This window comes from Ischnura elegans, chromosome 1 (assembly GCF_921293095.1).
Source record: "Ischnura elegans chromosome 1, ioIscEleg1.1, whole genome shotgun sequence".
NCBI classification, from domain to species: Eukaryota; Metazoa; Arthropoda; class Insecta; order Odonata; family Coenagrionidae; genus Ischnura; species Ischnura elegans.
In genome coordinates, this window is record NC_060246.1 from 109,884,840 (window position 1) to 109,908,675 (window position 23,836).

Consider the following 23,836-nt stretch of genomic DNA (forward strand, 5'->3'; position numbering starts at 1 on the left):
TAAGGGAAGTAGCAGGTAAAATAACCTGACTTTGTGAAGCTCACAAGCTCTTAGTACGGGGGGCTCTATCCTAATTTGGGAATAGATTGCTTGAGCAATTGAGAAAAGATATATTTCGTTGCAACACGGTGAACATCATATTATAACCCGATTATATTTCCAGGTTGGACAGATAGATGTTTTGTCGAACGGATAGGTATGGGAATTCATTTTTCCCGCGAGCAATAAAGGACCTTTATTTATGCTGGGCGTAACTTCGTTTGATTATTTTCTATTTATTTGTAGATGGCTGGTGTCATAACACTCCCCACCACACGCCTCTTTAGGCGGCTTACGGGGTAGTATGTAGAGGTATATATAAAAGAACAGACCATGGAAATGACAGCGCACAGCGCTTGAATATTTAGTATAGTTAAACCCAGAAATGAGAGCTATGCTGCGCAACCAGGGGCCGAAATATCGGTTAGAGAGAAAATTTCATGGAATATAATATTGCACTGTAGTCTATTTAAGAAAGAAAAAAGTAAAAAATGTTTGTGTATCAAACTTAATAACAAATAAAAATATATTTTCCATTGTAAGGGGTAAAATATTTTTCCCGATGGTTATTCACTGCAAAAAAGATCAAAGTTTATTTACTTTACTATGATTAGCTACTGTTTGGAGGAGTAATTAACTTTTCTCCTCAACACAAGTGAAATTATTGCTCTTCAGAAATTTTGCTACAGCCCATAGTACTTTGAGTAAATCTTATCCGGATATCTGAAATCATTTATGGTGTTAAGTTTATATAGCATCATAATGGATCTAAGTAGGCGCTAATAGATAATCTATGTGGATATCCTAAACACGATGTGAAGTTGTGGTCGCTATGATAGCACCAGTCTCTAGGCAAAAATATAAGTTCACATGCTTAAGAGGCTTATGGAAAACATGCTCTTCCTCCACCTATCAAAAATAAACACGTAAGCTAATTAATGCATACTCATATGAAGTTTTAACTCAGGAAGTTCAGAAACTCATGATGAAATATAACAGCCAGAGTGGAAACACGAAGTCAGTTTTGGTATGGCGTTTCTCTACACGCAGAAGTTGTGCGTTCCTCGAAAGCAATTTCTTGTTACACGATATTTGTTCCGCTTGGTACGTGAAAGACGACACGCGCTGATGTTCTCATAGCTGTAATAAAATGTATGCAAATACCTCGTCCTGTTTACACTATTTGTTTACATTAGCACGTATCATAGCTTTTAAATAATAAATAACAAACATAGTTCAGGACATACTTAAAGAATTATTGTGCTTTCATATTTTTTATGGATCACATATATTGCAAAATAGATTAAAATTATATTCTAAATTTTTCTGTGGCAGCATAGAGAATTTTAGCTTGCCTTAATGATGTTTTAATAATCTTTGAGAAAAATATTCGTCTATGCTAAACTTTTATGGCCATATTATTCGATGACCTTTTTGGAAAATGCATCAACAGAATTAGTTCATTTAATGTTATTACTGCATCCATACTTCAATATTGTAAAAAATGGTCCAAATTATGATTATATGAGAGAATTACGTGGACTATGGCTAACTTTGTAAATAATAACAGAAAGAAATAGAAATATAAAATACCTATAGCTGTATGTTACTGAGTCTCTACTTTTTAGGAAACTATGCCGATTATTTCTCATAACCTCTTATGTTTGTTATTTATACTTTCTATTAACCTTGCACGTATTATGAGCTGAATGTCACCACCATTGTTACTACTTCCAGCATCCTTTTCCTTACAGGGACAACGTTAGGGTCAAAATGATGTCAGGGTCAACACTATACCTAGTTCTCAGGAATTTATCTCATTTTTCATATGCATAAAAACCCAATGCATTCCAACTGTAACCGTTGCTTTCACTATATCTGCGATACTTCGTACGATCAGGCAGTCCAATTGCATTTCATTAATTTAGTTGCCTTCTCTAACACAATCACAGGTAAATTAGATACATTGATATTTCTATTTGTTTGCTCGTTTCGAAGACATAAATGCAAGATTTTGCCTCAAAAATGTCAACTTTATACTAATACTGAAATTAATAGAAAAGCGGTAGTAAGAACTGGAAACTTCATTAACTCAGCCATCCGAAAAAATAATAATACCAGCCATCTAGCTTCAATTAAAGTACTTTTGGTAAGCAAACAACAAAGCCACAGCAGCGTGCTGAACGGAAGCCAATGTATGAATGCACATCAGGACTCTTGTGGGCCCAGAATGAGAGTTATAAAATAATACATAGTTCACAAACCGTCTCCGGGAAAAAAAACACACACGTGCCAGCTTTCACGATGCTGGGATAGGGTTATAAACTCCTCTAATTTATTCCACCTGAGCAAAGCTTAAGGTTATAAGTGGTATTTTAATTTTTTCTGATGTCAGGCAGCCATACGTTAATTGATTAATCATTTGGCGGAAATATATTTTTATAGCATGAAGGAGAAGAATTGAGTTGAAAATTTCCCACGTTCAAAATACCCGGATTCGTGAGTTTCAAATATGCCACGGTCAACTTTGAAGTCCATGGTTGCTGTTAATTTGAGTAATTTTTCCTTTGATTAAATCCTTTCTGTTGCGCAGTGCAATCCTCAGTTGAGCAGGAATCCTCACTCGCAGAGTCTCTCGTATCTAATCGGCGGATGATTTGTGTTTGGGGTACTAGCTGCATATCTGGGCTGTTGGTCACTCTCCCGGCGGTCCTCGGTTGTATCCACCAAGTAATGCATGAGCTTCAGCTCACGGGATCCTCCACTATAGTTCTCCTCGGCCATTATGTCTTAGGCGGGGCGGCACAAATAGCATGCGGGTAAATCCATTGTTACATTGCCATGCCTCAGTCTGTGACCTCCAGCGGTTTCCTTCCTCTATCCCTTAGCATCCCCGTCAATGTGACTCCGGTAATTACCCAAGCCGTATTTATTCTGATATAACGCGCACGGTTCGGCGTGGACTAATCACTCGCTCAGGAAATGGGGCTTAGCGGACAGTTGTCTGGAGGATCAATGGGATCTCCCTCGTTGTCACTGGGAAGATCGAAAAAAAAATAATAATAACGTCGAAGCGCGGCCATTTCATGTTACTACTCCCATTTTATCCGAACTTACTTGGTTGGTACTATATCTCCTAGATATTTAACGCCTAACATTAAATGCCACGTGAGCCAGATTTATATGTATATATATTTTTTTAAATACATGTAAGTACGCTGTCTGGGTACGTTTAACGCCTCTGCAATCGGAATAAGATATTGGATGAACACAGGAAAGCATCGTGGCGGAAGTTTCATAGAGCGATATTTGGAGCTATTTTAGCGTCCGAACATGGAAAAAATCGGTGCTTGAAGCATTGGCTATTTAGAAAATCTTTCCTGTCGCGTCATTAAGGCTGGATTATGTCGGAAAAAATAAAGCGTCGCAATATATGAGAAGGGGAAGGAAAAACAAAAAAAAAAACATCGTATCGCGGCCGTTTCGAGTTGCTACGGCTATTTCATCCGAACTGTTGGTACTTTACCTTCTTTAGTTTATTAGCGCCAAATTTTTACGCCCCATGCGTCAGAAATATATTTTTTGAGAAACCCGAGGGTGCAAGTACGCTGTCTGGTTTCGTTTAATGGTTTTCTGCTCGGAATATGATGTTGGATTAATTCAGGAGAGCCTAGTGGCGGACATTCGGTAAAGCGATATGTGGAATTTAGTTTGCGTCCAAATACTATTCACTGACGATTAAAAGCAATTCTTTTAACTCTCGCAAAAGGGTGACATTGAGACTTTGATTCACCAGCCATTTATCCATGCATGAGTTGTTCCACGGGAAACAATCGCTGCTTGAAGTAATGCCTATTCACAAATATTTTCCAGTAGTGGTATTTGGGCTGGGTTGCATCGCAAAAAACAATGCGTCGAGAAAATGTCATTTCCATGGAAATGAAAAAGGTTATTGCATAAAGCTTGATTTTTGTTGCGAAAATAAAATTCGGCGAGAAACTATGCTGTAGTAACTCGTATTAGCTGAAAAACGCGTATTTGCATTACATTTGGTTGGCAAAATCTCAGCAGGTTTTAAACCCACCAATTCTGCTTTAGTAACCAATTAAATTTAAAACTAGCTTCTTCTGTATCAAATTTAGGTGACACTTAAGAGTATGTATCTTCATTTATATGCTCTTGACCTAAACATGTTTTCAACATATTCACATCAGTGTGAACGTGAGCTTAATCCATAACTTGCCTTTGTTGAAGCTGGGATACACATAAAAACAATTTCAATTGTTATTTAATCCGCAAAATTTATTATCATTGCCTGATTTACGTAGTGGAACTCACATTTTATTTAATAAAATTCTTCTTCATAAATTTATGGTATAAATAGATTAGTTCCAACCGTCTAAACATATTGGATACAACGTGGGTACATGAATTTATGCATCGTAATAATACCCTGACAATAAGACTATGAGAATTGAAACGGAGTTGTTTTTTATAATGGTTATATGAAACTTCCACTGCAAGACAGAAGAAGAAATTACGTTTCAAATTGCCGTACTAACAATGTCGAAGGAGAATGTGATATAGGTAATTTTCTTTTAGCAAATGAAACTTCATAGTGAGCATCAACGGAGAGATTCATGGCAAACGAAGGCGAGGAGAAGGGTAAAGGAAACTACTTGGTCAATTCTTTCAATTTTATTACCAGGGTCTGATTACGATATGTACGAGTAACTACCTGAGCCCTTTGTATTTTAATCAATTACAGGGACGCAAAAGTGTCATCTTTTGTCAGAAATATATTTAAACATTGTAGCGTCATCACAATGATTTCTCGATCGTAAGAAGTATGAAATATTCTCAATAGATTTATTCATTTTCGGGAAATGTAACTTAAAATCCACGCTTATAATCCCCGATTCAGCATTTACAAAGAGAGACAGGTGTTTTTCACGTTTTCTGGCTACGCCACTGTGAGGATGCGATTGAATGGGAGATATGCGTGCGTGTGTGTGTTTGTGGCGTGAACTTGTGAGGGTTGGAGAGGAGGAGAGGGAAAGGAAGGATGTGCTCACGACATTACACCAGAATTTGGCGCAAAATGAAACGCGACCAAGGCAGTGAACTGAGCTTCCTGAGTTAGATGATGCGGTTCGGGATGCTCTGGTACAAGGTCGGAGGGGGAGTAATTCGTTTGGAAGTGGAAAGGGGAAGGAGGGGCTCGGGGGGAGGGTTGTCTCAGGTGGGGAGGGAGGGCACTTGGAAGCGAAATTGGAATTGGGGGGAGGGGGAGGGAGGGAGAGTCGCCTCCCACTTCCCCTTCCCACCCGCCCCACCATGCTCTTTCTCTCTTTTGCTTTCGCTCATTCAGGCCTCGCCAGGATAAACACTCAAGAGGGTCGCGGAGGACTTCGGTGAGAGTTCGGTTCAATGGGGCCCGCGAGCGTGTGACGAAGGAAGGGTGTGGAAAATTCACCCCTCTTGACTCCCACAAGGTTAAAGTTCTGAAAGGCTGATGCAGTAAAAGTTACGCGTGGGACTCGTGAAAATTCTATAAAGCCGCAAAAGCAACATAGAGTTTGTTAGATATATCGTAGGAAACTGAGTTTATGCATTTGGATGCGTGGTACACGCGACTTGTAATTTCTTGCCAAGTAAATTTTCTTATTTAGTAGAAACCTTATCGGAAAATTATAGACTTTGTATTGGTCAAACATTTGTTTTTTGTCCCGTTTTAATAATTATATCTGCATTATTCCGAAGTCGCTTGATTTGACTTTTGTCTCCAATTTGAGGCAAGTTCCCGGGAATATGAAGCGATATTATTCATAATTTATCTCAGAAATTTACTGGACAAATGGCATTAACTTCAATTTGCATCGCTTGTAACAAATTAATTACTTCCGACGCAAAATCATCTAAACACTAACTTGAGAAGTGAGGGTCGCGATAACTAGTGTGACCCTTCTCAGCGTATCGTATTGGGCAATAACTCCGCAACGCAGTGCTCACTTGTATCCCTCGCCTAGACGGTGTCGACATCTCGGCGTCTGTGTTGGCGTCGCAGGGGGCGGTCGAGGGATCGTCTCTCTGTGGATGGGAGACCTTGTAAGGGGTGGGGATGAGGGAAGAGCACTTTTCGATCCGAATCATGCGAATCTGAAGGGGAGAGAGTTGTGGGTGCAGAAGGAAGGAAAGGGATGGAGGGTGTGTGGGTTGCATTGTGGTGTGTATGGGAAGAAGGATGAGGAGACGATTTGAGAGGAAGCCTCGAGAGATTCATGCGAAAATGTCGCACCTCCTCCACTTCCTTCGAATGACTCCGCTGACTTTCACGCTTTGGTTTGGAAATTTTGAGTGCGGGGAGAATCCTACTCACAATGCATTGGAAATTTTACGCATGAGATGCAACCAAAAAGTAACTACAAAGAAACGGGAACGCTGAGGTTGATGTTGGAGTCACCATTTAAGTACCGATAATGCTAGAAGTCTCGCCGAAACATGGAATTATTTAATTCAGGTTCAAGGTGAAATTAAAATTGTAGCACGAGCTAGCAATAAAAACTTAAAGTTCTTGAATGTGAACTGCACTTCACTTACACATGAAAACACCAAGATACTAAGGTTACGCTATTGTTATCGCTTCTTTTCACTGATCTCTTCCCAAGCTCTCCTGATGCCCTGATTCTCCTTTTCTTGGTAGGTGATGTGTGTTTTTGTTGTGCCTGTGCTTGAAATTCGAATGCACCCTAATAATACTTATTTAGTGCTATGGTAATGTTAAGGAAAAAAACAGAATCCTTTTTTAAATAAATATTTTTAAAATAAGAAGTTTTGAGAGCAGTGAAAGAAGAGCGTAACCCGTGGAGAGATTTGAAAAGAACGTGGGTTGGATGGATTGGACACATAATACGCTATTCGGGATTAGTGAAGGTAAAATTTGAAGCAGTGGTGAAAAACAGACGATATAGAGGAAGGCCAAGACTGGAATATTAGAAGCAGATAGTAAAGGATGTATATATTACACAGAAACGAAGAGAACGACTGCAGAGAAAGAAAGGTGGATAGCTGTCAACAACCAATTATTGGAATGATTTCTTATCCCATCCCATCATTCCTTAACGGAGCTATGTAATTTTATTAGAAAAAATATAGAACTTATATAAGCAAAGAATATACACTCCCCAATATTCGAAAAAATTCTGTGTGCATTGCAGGTTATATTTTTTGTATTGATACTAACGCAATTGCGCGGTATTATTTATTGTATAAAATTATATTCGACAGTTTCAAGGCGAGAATTTCATGATTTATTATGAAATCCTTTTGTTATTGTTGTGCGTTGTTACACTTGGAATTTTGCGCAATATATATTATTTTTAACACCGACACAAACAACCCAAATTGACGGCTCTCCACTCCTTTGTCCTTCTTTTAAGCCGCTCGACTTCCTTGCCAATTGAAAGCAAGTCGGCGAGTGATTCAATTTAAGAGCCACCGAGGGATGAGATTATGTGGTTGCCGTGGAAAGAGAGAGAGAGGAAGAGATAGAGAGATGGATAGAAGGAGACAGAGAGTGTGGAAGGTCACAGAGAACGGGAATTCTGAGTGAGAGGAGTGGAAGGGGGAGAGGATGTTTTTCAGGCGAGTGATGCGGCCGACGGAGTGATGGGAAGGAGGAGGTGTCAGCGGAGGGGGCGCAACGCTCGTGCGTGTATTTTCTGCGAGAAATCATATACACATACGCATCATCGTCATGACGGATTGTATCGTCGTCTCGCAGTTGGTAGTGGCTATTTCATTTACAGTGGCCTTGTTCGTGAGTGAGTCCTCGTTCCTTCTCTCCACAAGGTGACCATTCCTTTTGAGAGTGTTATGATCCAAGCCCTTCTTTTCCCAAATACATAACTCTTCCCCCTCGCCAAGTAACTTCCCTCATCGCGTTCCCTGGTGACAATGGGACGCGGTCTTTGGGGAAAGGAAGAGCCGTGCCGATTGTTTGGAGTGACCGTGAATTTGTATTGTTTTATTGTTTCGTTTCCACTTGGGTTTAATTTTCCTTTTAGTTGCATTTCATTGGCTAAGTTTGACCTCTCAGGGTGAGGATTAGCAGTGTGATCATCAATCGGGGTTTAATTTAAGTGAATAAATAGCCATATGTTTTTGAGAATTAAATTCACCGACGGTTGTCGATATAAAACTTTTATCGTCAAAGAAAATGAATTATTAAGCTGACGGTGAGGGCATGAACTAAAAGCAAAGATTTTTATTGAGGCCATCATCGGTCGTTTTACGGAAGAATTAACAGCATATTTTCCATGGTAGATGAAATTCGAGCGGATGAACTTGATGCAATAATTAGATGTTACTACAAAAATGGAAACAAGGTAAAAAAATCTCTTCAAAACTTGTGTGACCGGAATCCTTTGATAAATATGGATTTAATTGAAAAACTAATATATACATTTCTGATACATTGATTGCGTTTTTTAATGCGATCTACATTTGACATAAATATGTTATCATCTTTCAAATTTCATTATTGAAAACAATATTGAGCTAGGAATTACTATTTGAGGTTAAGAAACTAGAATCTGAAATATGATTGATTAGAAAAAAAGTATTAGATTAGACCTACCTCATGGATTGGAAAATTCGGGTGAAATATAATAAATATCTTCATAAAAATCTATTCGGATATCAAAAATTGAGCTACGTCATAGTCTTTACGAGAGAAAAACTAAGCCATTTAAAAGTATTTCTAAAGCTGACTGAAATAATTAATGTTTTCCTGTCGTGTTATATTAATAATTCATATAATTGAAATTTAATTTTTTCGTTACTCTTGGAATATTTTGTGGCGGAGTAACTTCAGTTCTAATGCGTTATTTTTTCATCAATTTGGTAAGTAAATATTTGATACGGCAGTTGGGAGGGTGACAAATGATTTTCTCGTTGAAGTTTTGGTCATTAAAATATTGTCACAGGCTCAAGCGAGAGATATTTTCATTCATATCTCGAATGCCTTAAAAAATTATTACGCCGGTTATTTTTTTGAGATATTGGGTTCCTTTGCAGAACCCGTGAATAATTACCCTCGAGGCCCTCATTAATGTCAGCTCTATTTTTTTCCTGCCCTATCTCGTTACGTTCGCGGGAACACTCATCCTCGCACCGCGGACGGGGCGGGGCGTTGCCACCGGAGAAAATTTTAAGATCTTCGTGAAGATTTATCGGGATCTCTGTTTCATTTTTTCAGTGAAAATTTTCCAAAAAACAAAGCTATTAAATTAAATTTTTTATTCAAGGAATACTTGAGATATACGTAGACAAACGGTGTGGCATTCGAGTGGCGTACATGGAATTTAGAGAAGTAAGCGCCTCTCTTTACTAGTTAGTGCTTATGAAGCGAGTTGTCAATTGATAAGAGCTGCGAATTTTAGCTGGAAAATATAAAAGTAATTTCATCTCGAGGTTAAAACCCTATAGGTTGGGTATGAGGCTCTGGGAATATACGGAAACGTATGTATGCCTATGTCATTTGCATCGATCCCCGCAGTGGGCTGCGCAACGCTTACGGTTAAGAATGGCTGAACCAAGGCAACCTCTCAAAACGTGGTGGGGATGGTTGCGGATTCTGAAATCCACAAGGGCATTAACGCCAGGGACAATAGGGACATCTGCGCTCTAATGGGCGGCCGTCCGCGTCTTGATACCGCCCCCCTCGTGAAAAGCCATAACAGCAGACCCTGGGATTCCGGCCAACCGAGACGCCGGATTTGCACCCAGACCAATTTAACCTCTCGTCATTTATTTCCTTGCCTCACCTCCCAGCCTCATACTGCAGTGTAGCTGGTTTTATGCCAAAGCGAATGTTGCGCGTTTATTTTTCACGGTTATGAGGTCGCATCAAAGCCGATCGAATGGTCGTATTCTATATTTTTTCGTGGACCATTGCTCATATAAACCGTATGCTGTAGTCTTGAATCATTCTGGATAATATGGATTAGACCAATGCCAATATTTTCCTGCCACTCGTGAATAAAAACATTACCTTTGAATGAATGCTGGGAAGATATTTTTTCATCAGAATTTCATGATGATAGATTAAAAAAAAGAAGTCTTGCCTGATAAAAAATGAAAGCCCGAACTGGTGTGATGCATTCTCTTCACCATTAAATAAAAACTTATATTTTATGCCGTGCAAGTTTTCCATGCTGAGGCATAAAAAGGACAAAAAATCAGAGAGCCGGTAAATTTGATAAATCATGGAGTGAAGAGGTAAAGTAATCTTTGACCTGAAGGTTTTCTAGCTTTTTATTTTTTGGCAAATCAGCATAAAACTAGAAAGACAACGATTCTTAGCATGTTCGTGTACGTAGAACTCCCTCAGCTTCTGCTTTAACCATGCATCGTTGTCCAGTGTGCATGCCCTGTATCCAGCAAGAGAGCGCGTTTCTATCTAAGACTATGATAAGCGCTGCATGCCTTTTATGGTATCATTCCGGGATCGGGTTGGTGTGGTGGCTAGAGTGTTGGCTTCCCACCCGGCGGGCTCGGGTTCAAATCCCGGCGGGGGAAGAGAATTTTCAGAGACTGCCCGATCCCTGCTTGAATGTTGTGGAGGACGTTTCAAGCGCAACACTCCGTCCGTCGGATGGGACGTTAAGCCGTGGTCTCCTTGGCGCCTTTCGTTAAGAGCAGGCTAATGCCGACACCGGTTTCTCTCCACCCTTCCTTACCTACCCTTTCCCTCATGGCGAAAATGACCTCAGCTGTCGGTCGCCTCCCCCAAATACCATACCATACGGAATCATTCCGTGCCATACATTCTGGTGGTGGCTTACTCGGTAACTCGTATATGTAGATTCTTTTCGTGGTAAAAAAATTTGCGCCCAAGCTTTAACTTTTAGCGTGATTTTATCTCTTAGAGCATTATCTTACATGTGAAGGGGAGTAATCACACGAAAAAGTATCCAATTTTTAATTCATCATCACTCGAAAAGGTATCCGTTTCGGTTATTGGAATCAGCGGATGACGGCGTTCAAGTTGACCTTGCTAGGGAACTTCAAGAACCTCAGCTCTCGATTCAATGCATTGCGATAGCAGCGTTCGTTAAAACTACTCAAGGTTACGAAAATAAATCTTTTCTTCAGATGACGCATTGCATGGGGTTCCTGGTGCAAGGCCATTTCTGCTGAGAATTATCCTCAGTCGTCCTCCTTACGAGCGGAGAGTGTGCAGAGAAATAGCTGGACGTGAGGTTTATTAGTTTGTGCCTTGAAACGCAGTGAATACTTATTTGCTTTGGGATTAGGTGGCATATTTAATAACATTAGTTTCTTGCTGGCATCTTAAGGTTATAATCATAGCGCAGAAACATTTAGTGTTTATTTAAATAATATAATTGTTTACCGTTACGTGTGAGGAGGTTTATCCGTGAGCAGTTTCTAATTTTTTCCACTGCATATTTTTTTGTCTCTCTTATTACGAGGTCTTATTCATCACAAACAGTAATTTTCCATTCCGTTTTCTAATAATGAGATCAATTAAAGTGGTGCATCGTTTTTAAAAATCGTCCCAGTGAATTCTTTTCCACAGCAAGGGACTACTTGGTGATAGGTCTCTTAGGCCTCCGCAAGAATATTGAGAAACGGTAAGTAACTTATTTTTTAGTATTAATTTTTAGTTTAGATCTTTATAATAAAATTATATTGAAGAACCTGGGTAGCGTAGTGGTCTACCGAGTGACCTGGATAGCCAAAGGTTCGCGGTTCTATTCAAGGTCAAAGGAAATTTTTTCTCTCGGAAATTAATGTGAATTTCACTGCCGTTCACGCAAACGGTTTGGAATAAGTCATATTTACAAGTTGAATCGTGTTTCAAGAAAATTAAGTCTAAAGCACAAGGTTCCGATGGTATACCACTAGATTTCATAAAAAAGCTATTTCCTGTCATTATCCCATACATCACCAACATTTTTAACTACTCTCTATTTCAAAATCACTTCCCAAGTCAATGGAAGCGAGCATTAATCAGACCTATTCCAAAAAAGAATAATTCCCAAGGGGAAAAAGAATTCCGTCCAATATCCTTTCTTCCCATCCTTTCCAAAGTTCTAGAAAAACTTGTATATGAGCAGATAACACATTTCTTAAAGTGCAACAGTATTCTCGATAAATTTCAGTCTGGCTTCAGACACGGTCACAGCACATCTACCGCTTTAACTAAAATCACCGATGACTTGAGACGCTCCATGGATCAAAAAGAAGTTTCAGTACTCGTTTTGCTTGATTTTTCGAAAGCTTTTGATTCCTTAGACAAAGATATCCTAGCAGCAAAAATGAGAGGCATGGGCCTTTCTCCTACGGTAGTCCATTGGATAACATCATACTTAACAGGCCGGCATCAGCGAGTGATTACAAATGATTTCTGCTCAAGGTGGATCGAAACCACAAGAGGTGCGCCCCAAGGCTCTATTCTAGGACCTCTGCTATTCTCTCTGTACATTAATGATTGCCCTTCAGTGATAAATCATTCTAAATATCATCTTTATGCTGACGATCTCCAAGTGTACCTAAATTCAAATGTTAAAAGCCTGTTCAATGGAATATGTAATCTAAATAATGACCTAGAAAATATCAACAATTGGAGCAAATCCAACTTCCTAAGCATAAACCCTAGTAAGTCCCAAGCTATTATAATTGGATATCCTAAAATACTCAAGTCAATCGACAGAGATCAATTACCGCAACTACACATCTCCGATTCTCCCATAAAGTACTGCGACGAAGTTATTAATCTAGGATTGATCATTGATGAAAGTCTGTCTTGGTCATCTCATATAACTAAGATATGTAAAGCAGTGAATAAGTCATTATTTCCATTAATACGTTTCAGAAACATTATTCCTCTCTCCTTAAAGAAGCAATTAATTTCAACATTAATACTTCCCCATTTTGATTATGCCGATGTTGCCTTTCAAGACATATCTCAGATGCTGTCGAATAAACTTCACCGCTCCTTCAACGCCTGCATTAGGTTCATATTTAATTTACAAATATCAGATCATACCACCAATCATATTAACGATCTCAAATGGTTAAAGCCTAGTTCTCGACGCCGGATGCATATCCTTTGTCTTCTCTATCAAATCTTACAGACAAATACACCAGCGTACCTCAGAGACGAATTTCAAAAACTTAGTAGAATACACGACTCAAATACGAGGGGAAATGAAAAACTCGTTATACCTCACCACCGGACAGTCAGATTCAATAAATCATTCATTGTTACTGCATGCCGCGAATGGAACAACATTGACCTACCACTACGTAAATCATCATCACTCGCCTCCTTCAAAAAGGCACTACACGTAAAACTTCTTCGAGAACAACAGCAAGACATGTAACATCACGGGAACAGTACGAAAGATTCATCAATTATCTCATCCGGCTTCATCTAATTTTCCTTTTCTTTACAGGTACTGGGTGAAATTTTCCATGTAATTCATTGTATTTGTATACTCAGGTTTACATTAGCTTTCTCAGTAGGTTTTCGCAGGTTTTTCACGCCCCCCTTCTTGTGTGGGCGTTTTCCTGCAGTGGGTTTTTTCCAATAAGGACGACAGTCAATATCCTTAGGTTTTTCCCACGTTCACTAACATCTTTTTACACTTGGTCAATAGTAACTTTGTTAAATTATAATGCTAATTGTTGATTGAAAATGGAACTTCTACTTATTTTTATGTAATTTTTCTGCATTTAATTTCATGAGCAACTAGACAATGTATTTAACTGCATATATTTAATGTTTGACGAGGGGTTAGATGGAAGATGGGACTTTCTAGTCCCAATCTCGCCCAATAAAGACGTATTATTATTATTATTATTATTATTTAACAATTAATTTTGTAATATGGTCATTTAAGCTGTTTAAGCTTTTATGGTTTTTTTTAAGTATCCTTAACCTAGTCTTATACTGATTTTTCTCCGTGATTGAAAAAGATTTTGTTTTCCACCCACTTCAAGAAGATATTTTTTGTAATTTTCCGGTGGATTTTCTAAACCGGAGTAAGGAGTCGAAATACTCTTTAATGTGCGAATCGCTAGCTTCGTTTTTCATCTTAACATTTCACTACAAGTACTTCCAAGGTAAGGAATCCTAAACCTAAGGGAAACTATTTATTTACAGCTCCAGTTTTGGTTCTCTATCTCCTCTTCATATTTTCGTATACACTCACTCCTCCTCATATCCCGCTATGACGCACACCGCAGTTGGAGTAAGGAGAATCATGGTCTCCTTTTACATCGCATCCCTTCGGGTTACCCCAAGGCAGCTTGCTCATGAATGGCGCATTAGATACGCCGCGGTATTAGACATGAGGAATGCCTTGAATTCGTCATGAAGCCCCGGCGTAGCGATGGCGTGCGCGAATCCCTCTGTTGACATAGTAACTGGCTTGCACTCCTAGCTCGAGTTGGAACCTGCCACTTAATCCTTCGATCTCAGCGAGGCTCGGGCTGCACGAATTTTTGGAGGAAAACAACATACTGACAAAATGCCAAACACTCACGTTCATTAAAGTCCTTAAAACATTGTCATCGTCGAATAATTTAATTTAATTAAAAATTACATATTCAAGATAGCTTACTTCAACATTCTTTCCAAGGCTAGATGAAATCGAGTCCTTCGGGAAGGAATAGTTTATTTTGGGATATTTTCCTCGAACAGTTCAATAATAAGGTTATCTGGCTCACGTTTTTGCATGATTTCCGAAGAATAAGTATTCTTTAATACTTGCTTTAAAGATGACAGTTGAATGAAAAGGCCAGCCATTCTTGATCTTTGGCAACTGAAAATTGAGGTAGCAAGGGAATGAATGTGTTTGGAGACTTTTTAATATAAATGGAAAATGTATTTAAAAAAAAATGAAATCAAGTTTGAAAAGCGGTCAAAATTTATTGTAAATATTGTATGTAGTTCAAAGACTAAATTGCTATTCCAGAGAGCGAGGTGGTATTTGTGCGTTGAGAATTTGCCTTGTGATCATCGAAAAGTTTTGGGTTCAAACTTCAAATACGATCAATTCTTCAAAAACTCGAAAAAGGCTTCGTAACTTACAGTTGACTTGAGCAAACAACTACCCTTTTTACCCATGAGTGTGAATGCCAGTAGCTTAGCTTTCTACTCTCAATGCCTCCTATTCTTCCACTAGGAAAAAATATTAAAATTAAGGTGTTCAATTTAAAACCGCGGGGGTAGATAGCTTTGCTTGTACGTTTTAATTGAAATGGAATTCATTTAAGTAATTCATTCTAGCACTTTGAGTGCTAACGACGTAATATTACGTTCTCGTGAATCTTCGTAGAACTGCGGGCAACGTAATATTACGTCGGTTTGAATTTGATCGTCTTTTATGTAGCCAGCGTAATATTACGTTCTGAAATCTACTTAGATCGGTTGCTTACACGAGTTAGTGCATAGAAAATATTCTAGATGGCAGCTCACTACAGTAATGACCGAAAAAATATAGGTATTGCATCACCCTGTCAGTTGTGGAAAAAGCAGTCATCATGGCCGACGCTATGCTCCGTGATGAAGATATTCTTAGAGAACTACGTCGGGAATGGGATGACAGTGGCACTTCTGATGATGCTGAACTTAGTGAAGATGATCCAGATTTCATTTTAAACGAAGTGACATCTGACTTAGGTAAGCTAATGTCTTTTATTTGGTATTTTTTTTATTCTGCGTAACGACCTCTGTTATTCTTGAAGCCCACTTACGTTACTTGTGAAATATTGCGTAAGGTCGTTTTTTAGATAATTTTATTCTTACATATTACTCAAGGTTTCTTGAATATTTTCAACTTGGTTTCTCAAATGCCTGTTTTGTATACTTCTATTTTGTTCCTTTAGATTCGAGTGACAGCAGTAGCACCAGTGATTGTGAGACCGAAGCAGCGGCCATGAATCAAAGGGGTTTGAGAGGTAGAAGAGGGCGGCCACGAGGCAGAGGTGGACGAAGGATCATGGCAGATGCACAAGATGGAGGTTGGAGTGAAATAGACCATGTTCCAAATATAAATGTTTTCACCGGAATGTCTGGTATGGTTGAGGAAACTGGTCTCGACAAAACCACTCCTCTTGCTGATTTTTTTTCTTATTTTTTTGATGATGATATTATAAAAATCATCAAGGAACAATCAAATCTTTATGCTCGGCAAATTTTACAGAAAAAGAGGAGTTTGAATCAAATATCTCCTAACAGCAGGCTGCTGAAGTGGAAAACTGTTACACTGGGTGATGTGCGAAAATTCCTAGCAATTATTTTGCACATGAGCATCAGTGAGAGGCCATCTTTGGCCAATCATTGGAGCACAGATCCGGTCATATCATGTAATTTCTGCCCTAGTGTCATGAGTAGGGATAGATTCCTATCCATCTTAGCTAATTTTCATTTGAATGATAACACCAGTGCAAAGAAGAAAGGGGAGGCAGGTTTTGACCCTCTACACAAGGTTCGTCCCATGTTCGAGTTGCTCAGAAGTAGATTTCAATGTGCATACCAACCGGCAGAGGATGTGACCATCGATGAAGGCATGTGTGCATTCAGAGGGAGGCTAAGTTTCAAGCAATACATGCCTCAGAAACCTAGCCGTTATGGCATCAAGTTATATATGCTCTCTGAATCTGATTCTGGGTATATTTGGAACTTCGACGTATTTTGCGGTCAGGACAATGTTGTGAAAGATGTTGTTACAAGGCTTCTTGGAAACTTAGCCGGAAAAGGGCATACTTTGTATACAGACAGGTACTATACAAGTCCCTTGCTTGCCATGGAATTGGAAGGTCTCCAAACGGGGTTGGTAGGAACAACGCAAAAAAATAGGAGAGGGATGCCCAGTGCTCTTCGTAATCCTCAACTAAGTCGTGGGGAACAAGTTTACAGGAGGAAAGGTAATGTACTCGTGTTATGTTGGAAGGATAAGCGTGATGTATACATCATAAGTACACGACATACATCAGAAATGGTGACCTATAGTGATAGAAGAGGTAACCAAAGAACTAAGCCAGCTGCAGTGGTGAACTATAATAAGAAAAAATTTGGTGTAGACCTTTCTGACCAGCGTATGTCCTATGGTGTATTTGACCACCGTAGTATGAAATGGTGGAGGAAATTAGCTTTCCACATGATTTTGATGACAGTACAAAATGCATGTGTCTTGTATAACCAAGTTACAGGGAAAAAAATTCCAATGACATCTTTCATGAAGGAACTCTGCAGTGACCTTGCAATTACTCAGGAAGAACCTTCATCAGGACCTGGTCCCAGTGGAGGTCATCTAACCCGTCTCTCCGGAAAACATTTTCTCAGTAGAATACCAATTCCCCCAGAAAAGAAAAAGGCTCAAAGAAGATGTAAAGTGTGCTCTGACAAGGGTACAGAGCAAGCAGGGAAGGCAAGGAGAAAGGACACATCTTTTGAGTGCAAAATTTGCCATTTAGGATTTTGTGTATCTCCATGCTTTCAAATATATCATACAAAAAAAAATTATGTAACATAAATAGTCGATAAAAATGATGCTCACACTTCACATAATGGTATTTGAAAGGAAAATGTATATTTAATTTTAATTGTGATTATCATTTGTATTACAAATCCGGAATTTTCAATTTTCTTTTTTTAAGAAAATTGATTATTTTTGTAGAGATGGCAAAAATATTATATTATTTGCGTATATTACACCTAAACACATAATTAAAGATAAATTTATAAACAATATGGTCGTCTTTATTTTCAATTTCTATGTATTGTAGTAAAATTATTAAAAATTTCTAAACTTTCGTAAAAACGCCCAGCACTGGGGTAAGGATGAGGCTTTAAAGCGCTAGCACTCAAAGTGCTAGAGTGGATACATTATTTAACCAGCTAATGCAAAATTCCTAGATGATAAATGTTGATTTCAATCTTTCCTTGATCCGTTTATTCCGGCCAGAATTTTCAGAGATAAATTTAGATGGATGTATCTCATCAAAATATAAAATATGTGATTATTATGGTGCAATTATTTGTATGTATTCCACGATACCGACTCAAATTGAAGGCGATCAATTAGAAGTTATTCTGAGAGAATAACTGAACATGTAAAAGAATCCGTATTGTTTTAAGTTCGACTAATTGAGAAGAAAGACTTGGGTATTATTTTGTACACTTAAGAGAGTTAGAGTAGGTATCCATTGCTTCACATCAGGCCTGCATGGTTGAATTAGCGAAGGGAGAAAGTCATATTATACCGTTCTAAATTAAGTGACAAATCTTGCAGGCGCCAGGAGTGGCAAGATTGTCTGCGGCAAGGCTTACTACCCCTAAGATAGCTTTAGCAAATATAGGACTATTTTTTACAGAAAATATAGCATATACGACGGGTAAATTGGGATTGTAAATATCTGAAACAATAAATCTTTAAGCTTAATTAAACGAGAGATCTGAGCGAGTATTGGAGATCGAGTTGCGCAATCTCACCCAATTTTAGATTCATTCAAGTGTATTAGATAAATATAATTTTTCCCAGGATAATGGAATTTAAGTTTTTGTGTCTAAATTGATTAGCTAAGAAACTTTTATCCATAGTATTTTGATAAGATCTCTTCCATTATTCCTACTGGTCTGAAGTCACAGGAGAAAAGAAGTATGAGCCCTGAATAATTGTAAATGTTGGCACTACATTATTAAAACAGGAGAGTTCTGGTCACGAAGAACGTTCTTCCCACTGAGAAGTATTTGAAATTTTAAATCTGAAATGAAAGCTTATTATGCTATCGTATGATGATTCTCTCTGCTTGTTAGTGCGAGAGAGGAATAATTAATTGAAATTCATGGATATCATTACCCTAATTGATACTAAGAAGAGAACTTCGGGGAACATTTTGCTTCTCTTGAGAATGGCTTCGAGGCAGCGGGCAATTTTCCCTCTTCCAATCCTTCTCCTTGGGGCATCTCCACCCCTCCCCCAGTCCCACTCATTATCTTCCTCTCACTCTCATCCATCCCGAATAGGTGTGTGATGTTTACACTATTTCGCCATCTCCTTTTTTCGTCTTAGTTTCAAGTTTTCCACGTTCAAACGGGTAACATTTTTGTCGACTGTTTTCACTGATGAGAAATATCATGCGAGCATTAGACTTCCTTTTCAAGGATTAATCCTTGAATTGCGTAATAACGCTTTCATACGTTTTTTTTACCGCCCATTCAATTATTTGGCTATTTCTTTTAATTGACACCGTATATCCGATATTCACATATATCATTTAAAGGCCTGTTATCCTACATAAAGTCGTTTCCACTTCAAATGCCTGTCTTACGTTTAGCCTCATTTTTCTCCCACTGTTATTTGTCTATTGCTGTCCACCACTACGCGACAAATTATAATAATAACTCCGCAAAAACATTTCAAAAATTGATACTATTCTATTCATAGCAACATCAGATGCTGGAATCTCACAATATTGAAAAGTTATTATTACTATTATTATTCATGAACAGTTTACAATGTTTAAATGTCGGTGGTAAAGATTTTCTAAACAATCTTTTCAGGGCATTATAAGATTTAAATCTCAAAGTACACTTGGGCAGGTAACTGAAGTTTACCAGGCATAAAGAGGATATAAATTATGAAACCTTCCAACAGCGGTTGAGTATATGTCATAGTCAAGTTGTATAGCTGAATGAGCATAACGCCGCTACAATTTTTATGGAGAAGGCATTTATATTACTAGAAATTTACTGAAACTTCATCACCCCCAATTTATTACTTAAAAATTTTACAAGTCAAATATAATATTTCATAGATTTCAGCGGCATAAATGTTGCAAATTCTTTTTTTCTCATCTGCCATTTTCTCGCTACTAAAAAACCCTTTTCCAGTTTTGCTCACCGAGACTCCTTTATGCTCAATCTTCAACACGAAGCCACGCTCTCATGACCCCAGGGCATTTCTCGACAGCAACATTATGAGCTGCTTGAAGGATGAATGGAGTAGAAGAAAAATGTGGTGGCATCGCTGCGGGTTGGAGGGAGCGAAAAATGTCTCCATGACATCAGACACTTGAGACATAAGCCGCGCGACCGGAGAATAATGCGAAGGATGAGATCGGAATTTCGGGAAAGAATAAAATAAAAAAGGGGAAGTAAAATGAGGCATGGAACGCTGAAATTAAGATAAAGGAGTAAGGACGGTAAAATATGCGATGAGAAGGCGTGAGTTCGTAAAATGTGACCGATGACGTGCTGAGAGAAATGTCATGTCTTTTCGTAATGAACGCACGGAAGTGAATCACTGGAAAGGGAAAAAACGAATATTCTCATGGCTCAGTTACCAGTGGTGTGCGAAGTCTGTGAAAGGAATAGCAATAAAATATGTTTCCCATTGTATTTTCTAGTATTAAAGATAGTTATCATTTCCTAAGCAATTTATCCTTTAGCAATTTACACTTAAGTCATGCTTATTGTTATTGCAGTGTCCTTTTTTATATTCCATGATAGCGAATTTTCAGTCAATGACGCCAATGGCTGGAGATCAGCTGTTGTGCAATAAATGTTCTAGATCAACTCTAGGAATATTTACCAAAATCATTAATAAGAGTCATATTTATTCGATAGTTCGATTAGACATAAGTATGTTGTATACCTCATTTCCCATTTAAAAAATCCATTTATGCTACATGCAGCAATACGAATTCTTTCGCAAATCCTCATTTATTTTTAAATTTGGCATTAAAAACATTCAATTGTTTTCGTATATTTATTATTCTCATACAATAGCGAAGTTAAGATTTATTCTCGGATAAACTGTTTATATGGTCGGAACCCTCCTAGAATATCAAAATCGCTCACTTTTAGCAATTTCATTTAGCCCTAGCTAGATATTGTCCTGGAATTTCAAACCCAAAACGAGACCCATACAGACTGGGCCTGTAATAGAAAAATGTATAAGGTAGAAACTATAGCGTTGGAGAAAATTATCTTCAAGTATAGAGATTTGCCTTTTTCCGTGTTGAAGAACTGAATGCCCGCGTAATCATAGATGCGTTTTTAACAGCGTTACTCACATGCCTTTTACAGTTGCTTAGAGTGACTGATACTGTTTTAAACTATTGATTTTACTTTAAAAAAATCTGAGAAGGAAAGTTTATTTGATAAGCATTATTTCAGTCGATCATTCCTACTATGCAAATAAGATTTCCGAGCTTTGTAGGGTGACGTAAATGACGAGGATATGAGAAGGCAGGGTGGGTAAACAGGGGGATTTAGCGACGGTATCTCAGTGTCCAGTGGTGGCTGAGGATTTATGTGAAAAAATATATGCTCAGAGTGGCCCAAGGCTGACATCTCAGCCTGTCTCCATTAAGGAAACCTGTGCAAGGGGCAAAATGGAAACGGAGGGATATCTTGGAGGAAGTTAGTACCTAAAAATATTTATTTATATGCTATTATTTTCATCGGCAGGATTCTCCAATAAATAGGATTTTTCAAGAATATTTTCTGGCAAATACATAATAAATCTGCATGTATATGCGGGCTCTAATGGCTATTCTTGCCAAAGTATAAGTAAAATTTTGATTAATGGTAGGATAACTACGTAAAGATTTTTGACAAAAATTATATGATGATCGTTCTACTTTTAGAAAGATGCACAAAATAAAAATTAGGCTAAAATACATGGCTATGTTTTGAGTTATTATCAAAGAAATACTTGAAGTCAAAGGATGTTCCGAAGGTCGGCGTAAATTGTTTAAAAAAAGTGTTGAGTTAAAATAAATTTGTTGAATTGCATATACTTTAATTTTTCTTCTTAACCTTGATTGATGTTGTTGATAACGAAAAACCATTTTAAACAGTGTTCTGATTGGAGTGAGTACTGAGCGGAGATGGGTTGTTAGAACAGAGTAAGATAGAATTTTATCATAGCGAGGCAGGGAAAGGATGATAATAAGATCCATGGATAGAAGGAAAAGAAGTTAGCCTTATGAACTGGAGAGTGAAGTCTAAGTTGAGAGATGAGTCAGGCGGGTGTAAGCTGCATGTTGCTCCATGTAAACCATTCTCACCGGTAGAATACTTATATAAAAATCTTAAAAGAACTTCGAAATCCTACCTCCTTAAAACTATGTGAGGGGTCTCCTCACAAATTTTAAGAGTGGAACTAAGAGTGAATGTAGTTTCATTTAAGTCGGGTGAAGTGGCGAGGTTCATGACTTTCAGAGTTATATCCTCACTCTTTCCTTCACTCCAAGTGTGACCTCTCATTGGATCCATCAGCGTACTATTCCCCCCACCTAGCAGGATTTTGACGCCACGCACCCTTCTTCTGGGTATCTCTCGTAAAATGTTTTCGATCATTGGAATGGCGAAGTCGTAATCCAGACCGTAAATCTCATCTTAGACGAGGAATGGGAGGTCCCGATCCTCCATCCTAAAACCGCAAAGATACAGCCGTTGTTTTCTTCTTTTTGCCCGTCCACCCATCTCTCCCCGCCCTCTTCTACTGCAGCGCTCTTATGTGAGGCGTAACTAAGTCCTCTCTTTCCTGTCATGATGGAGAAGGATTATGCACTGATGAAAAAAACTCTTTTTTCTATGTCATCTCTTTCTGGTGTGTTGCGCAGAGAGGGTGTAGTTCTTGCTGATTGGTTACCTTAGAAAGGTTTTGCGCTTATTTTTTTTTTACTTAACTTTGAGTTAACTTGCCACATCAACAATTAGTGAATTTTTTAGGCCTTACTTTTTATGCATGAAAACCGTGCTTGATGGATTGCTTGGCTGAAAGATACATTTTGATGGCATTTATTCAGAAATTATATGCTCTTTTGAGGGCCTTGCACACCTCAAGAAATAACGTACCTGAGAATGACAACACAACGAGCTTAGGGTATAGGATTAGGTATTTGAAATACCGTATTTCTGAAGCCTTGAATATTCAGAAATCTCTGTGGCTTAATCTATGAAGAATATTTTTGTGCGACACATAGTTTGATCATTACTACACAATAAATTTTGAGGACACAGTATTTTGATAATTTGCCTTTAAAGAAAAGCATTGGCGACTCATTTTTTCATATCGCTTTCAATAAAATATTATTAATCTATCCTGCATCAGAGTTCTCACTTCCTTGAAAGCATCTTAAATATTCCAATTGTATTAACTTTAACGTTTGTTAGTTTTGTTTTGGGAAGCTATGACATTTCGATGGATTCCCTTTCTGGAATGTTGTTGGAGGGAATATGTAAATTTTTTAATCTTATTTTTAGCATGAAATCAGAAAAAACGCCGAGAACCACTATTATTCTGTTCATCCATGACTTAATTACGATCTCAAGGGTACAAAAGAAAGTCAAAACCCGTAAAAAAAGAAAATTAATGGACTGAAGTTAACCCACACATGATAATTTGCCTATAGAGTCGATGAAAACGTGACTTGGAATGCGCTGTTCGTATACTGTGGAGTTGGAAAGCTTTTCTCTGTCATTTTTGTGTGTTTTCATCTTGAACTCTGCCGGGTGAGTGGTAAAAATGGGGAGAATTACGGGAGCCGCTCTGGAAAGAGAGGAGAGAAAAGGAGAATGGCAAAGAAAGAGGGTGAGAAAAGAGGAAATTGACGGAGAGGTGCAAAGGATATGTCCATGTGTGAGATAGGTGGGGAAGGGGTGGGAAGGAGCAGGATGGTGGTGTTCTGGACGGAGGGTGACGCTGCATAGAGGGGGGAAAGAGAGAGACATATAGAGAGATAGAGG

At 38.3% G+C, this 23,836-nt stretch overlaps 1 protein-coding gene across 1 annotated transcript; it reads left to right on the plus strand.

The window, feature by feature from the left end:
- The first annotated feature begins 15,374 nt into the window (after nt 1–15,374).
- Nucleotides 15,375–17,932, plus strand: LOC124167899 (piggyBac transposable element-derived protein 4-like). The gene is made up of 2 exons (XM_046545967.1): nt 15,375–15,754; nt 15,961–17,932. The coding sequence occupies exons 1-2, from the start codon at nt 15,616–15,618 to the stop codon at nt 17,607–17,609; spliced, it is 1,788 nt and encodes a 595-aa protein (XP_046401923.1). The 5' UTR covers nt 15,375–15,615; the 3' UTR covers nt 17,610–17,932.
- Nucleotides 17,933–23,836: the final 5,904 nt, after the last annotated feature.

Coding starts and splice junctions, on each gene's coding strand:
- LOC124167899 (XM_046545967.1), top strand. CDS start 15,616: ATGGCCGACGCTATGCTCCGTGATGAAGATATTCTTAGAGAACTACGT. Junction 15,755..15,960: donor CGAAGTGACATCTGACTTAG/GTAAGCTAATGT, acceptor TTGTTCCTTTAG/ATTCGAGTGACAGCAGTAGC.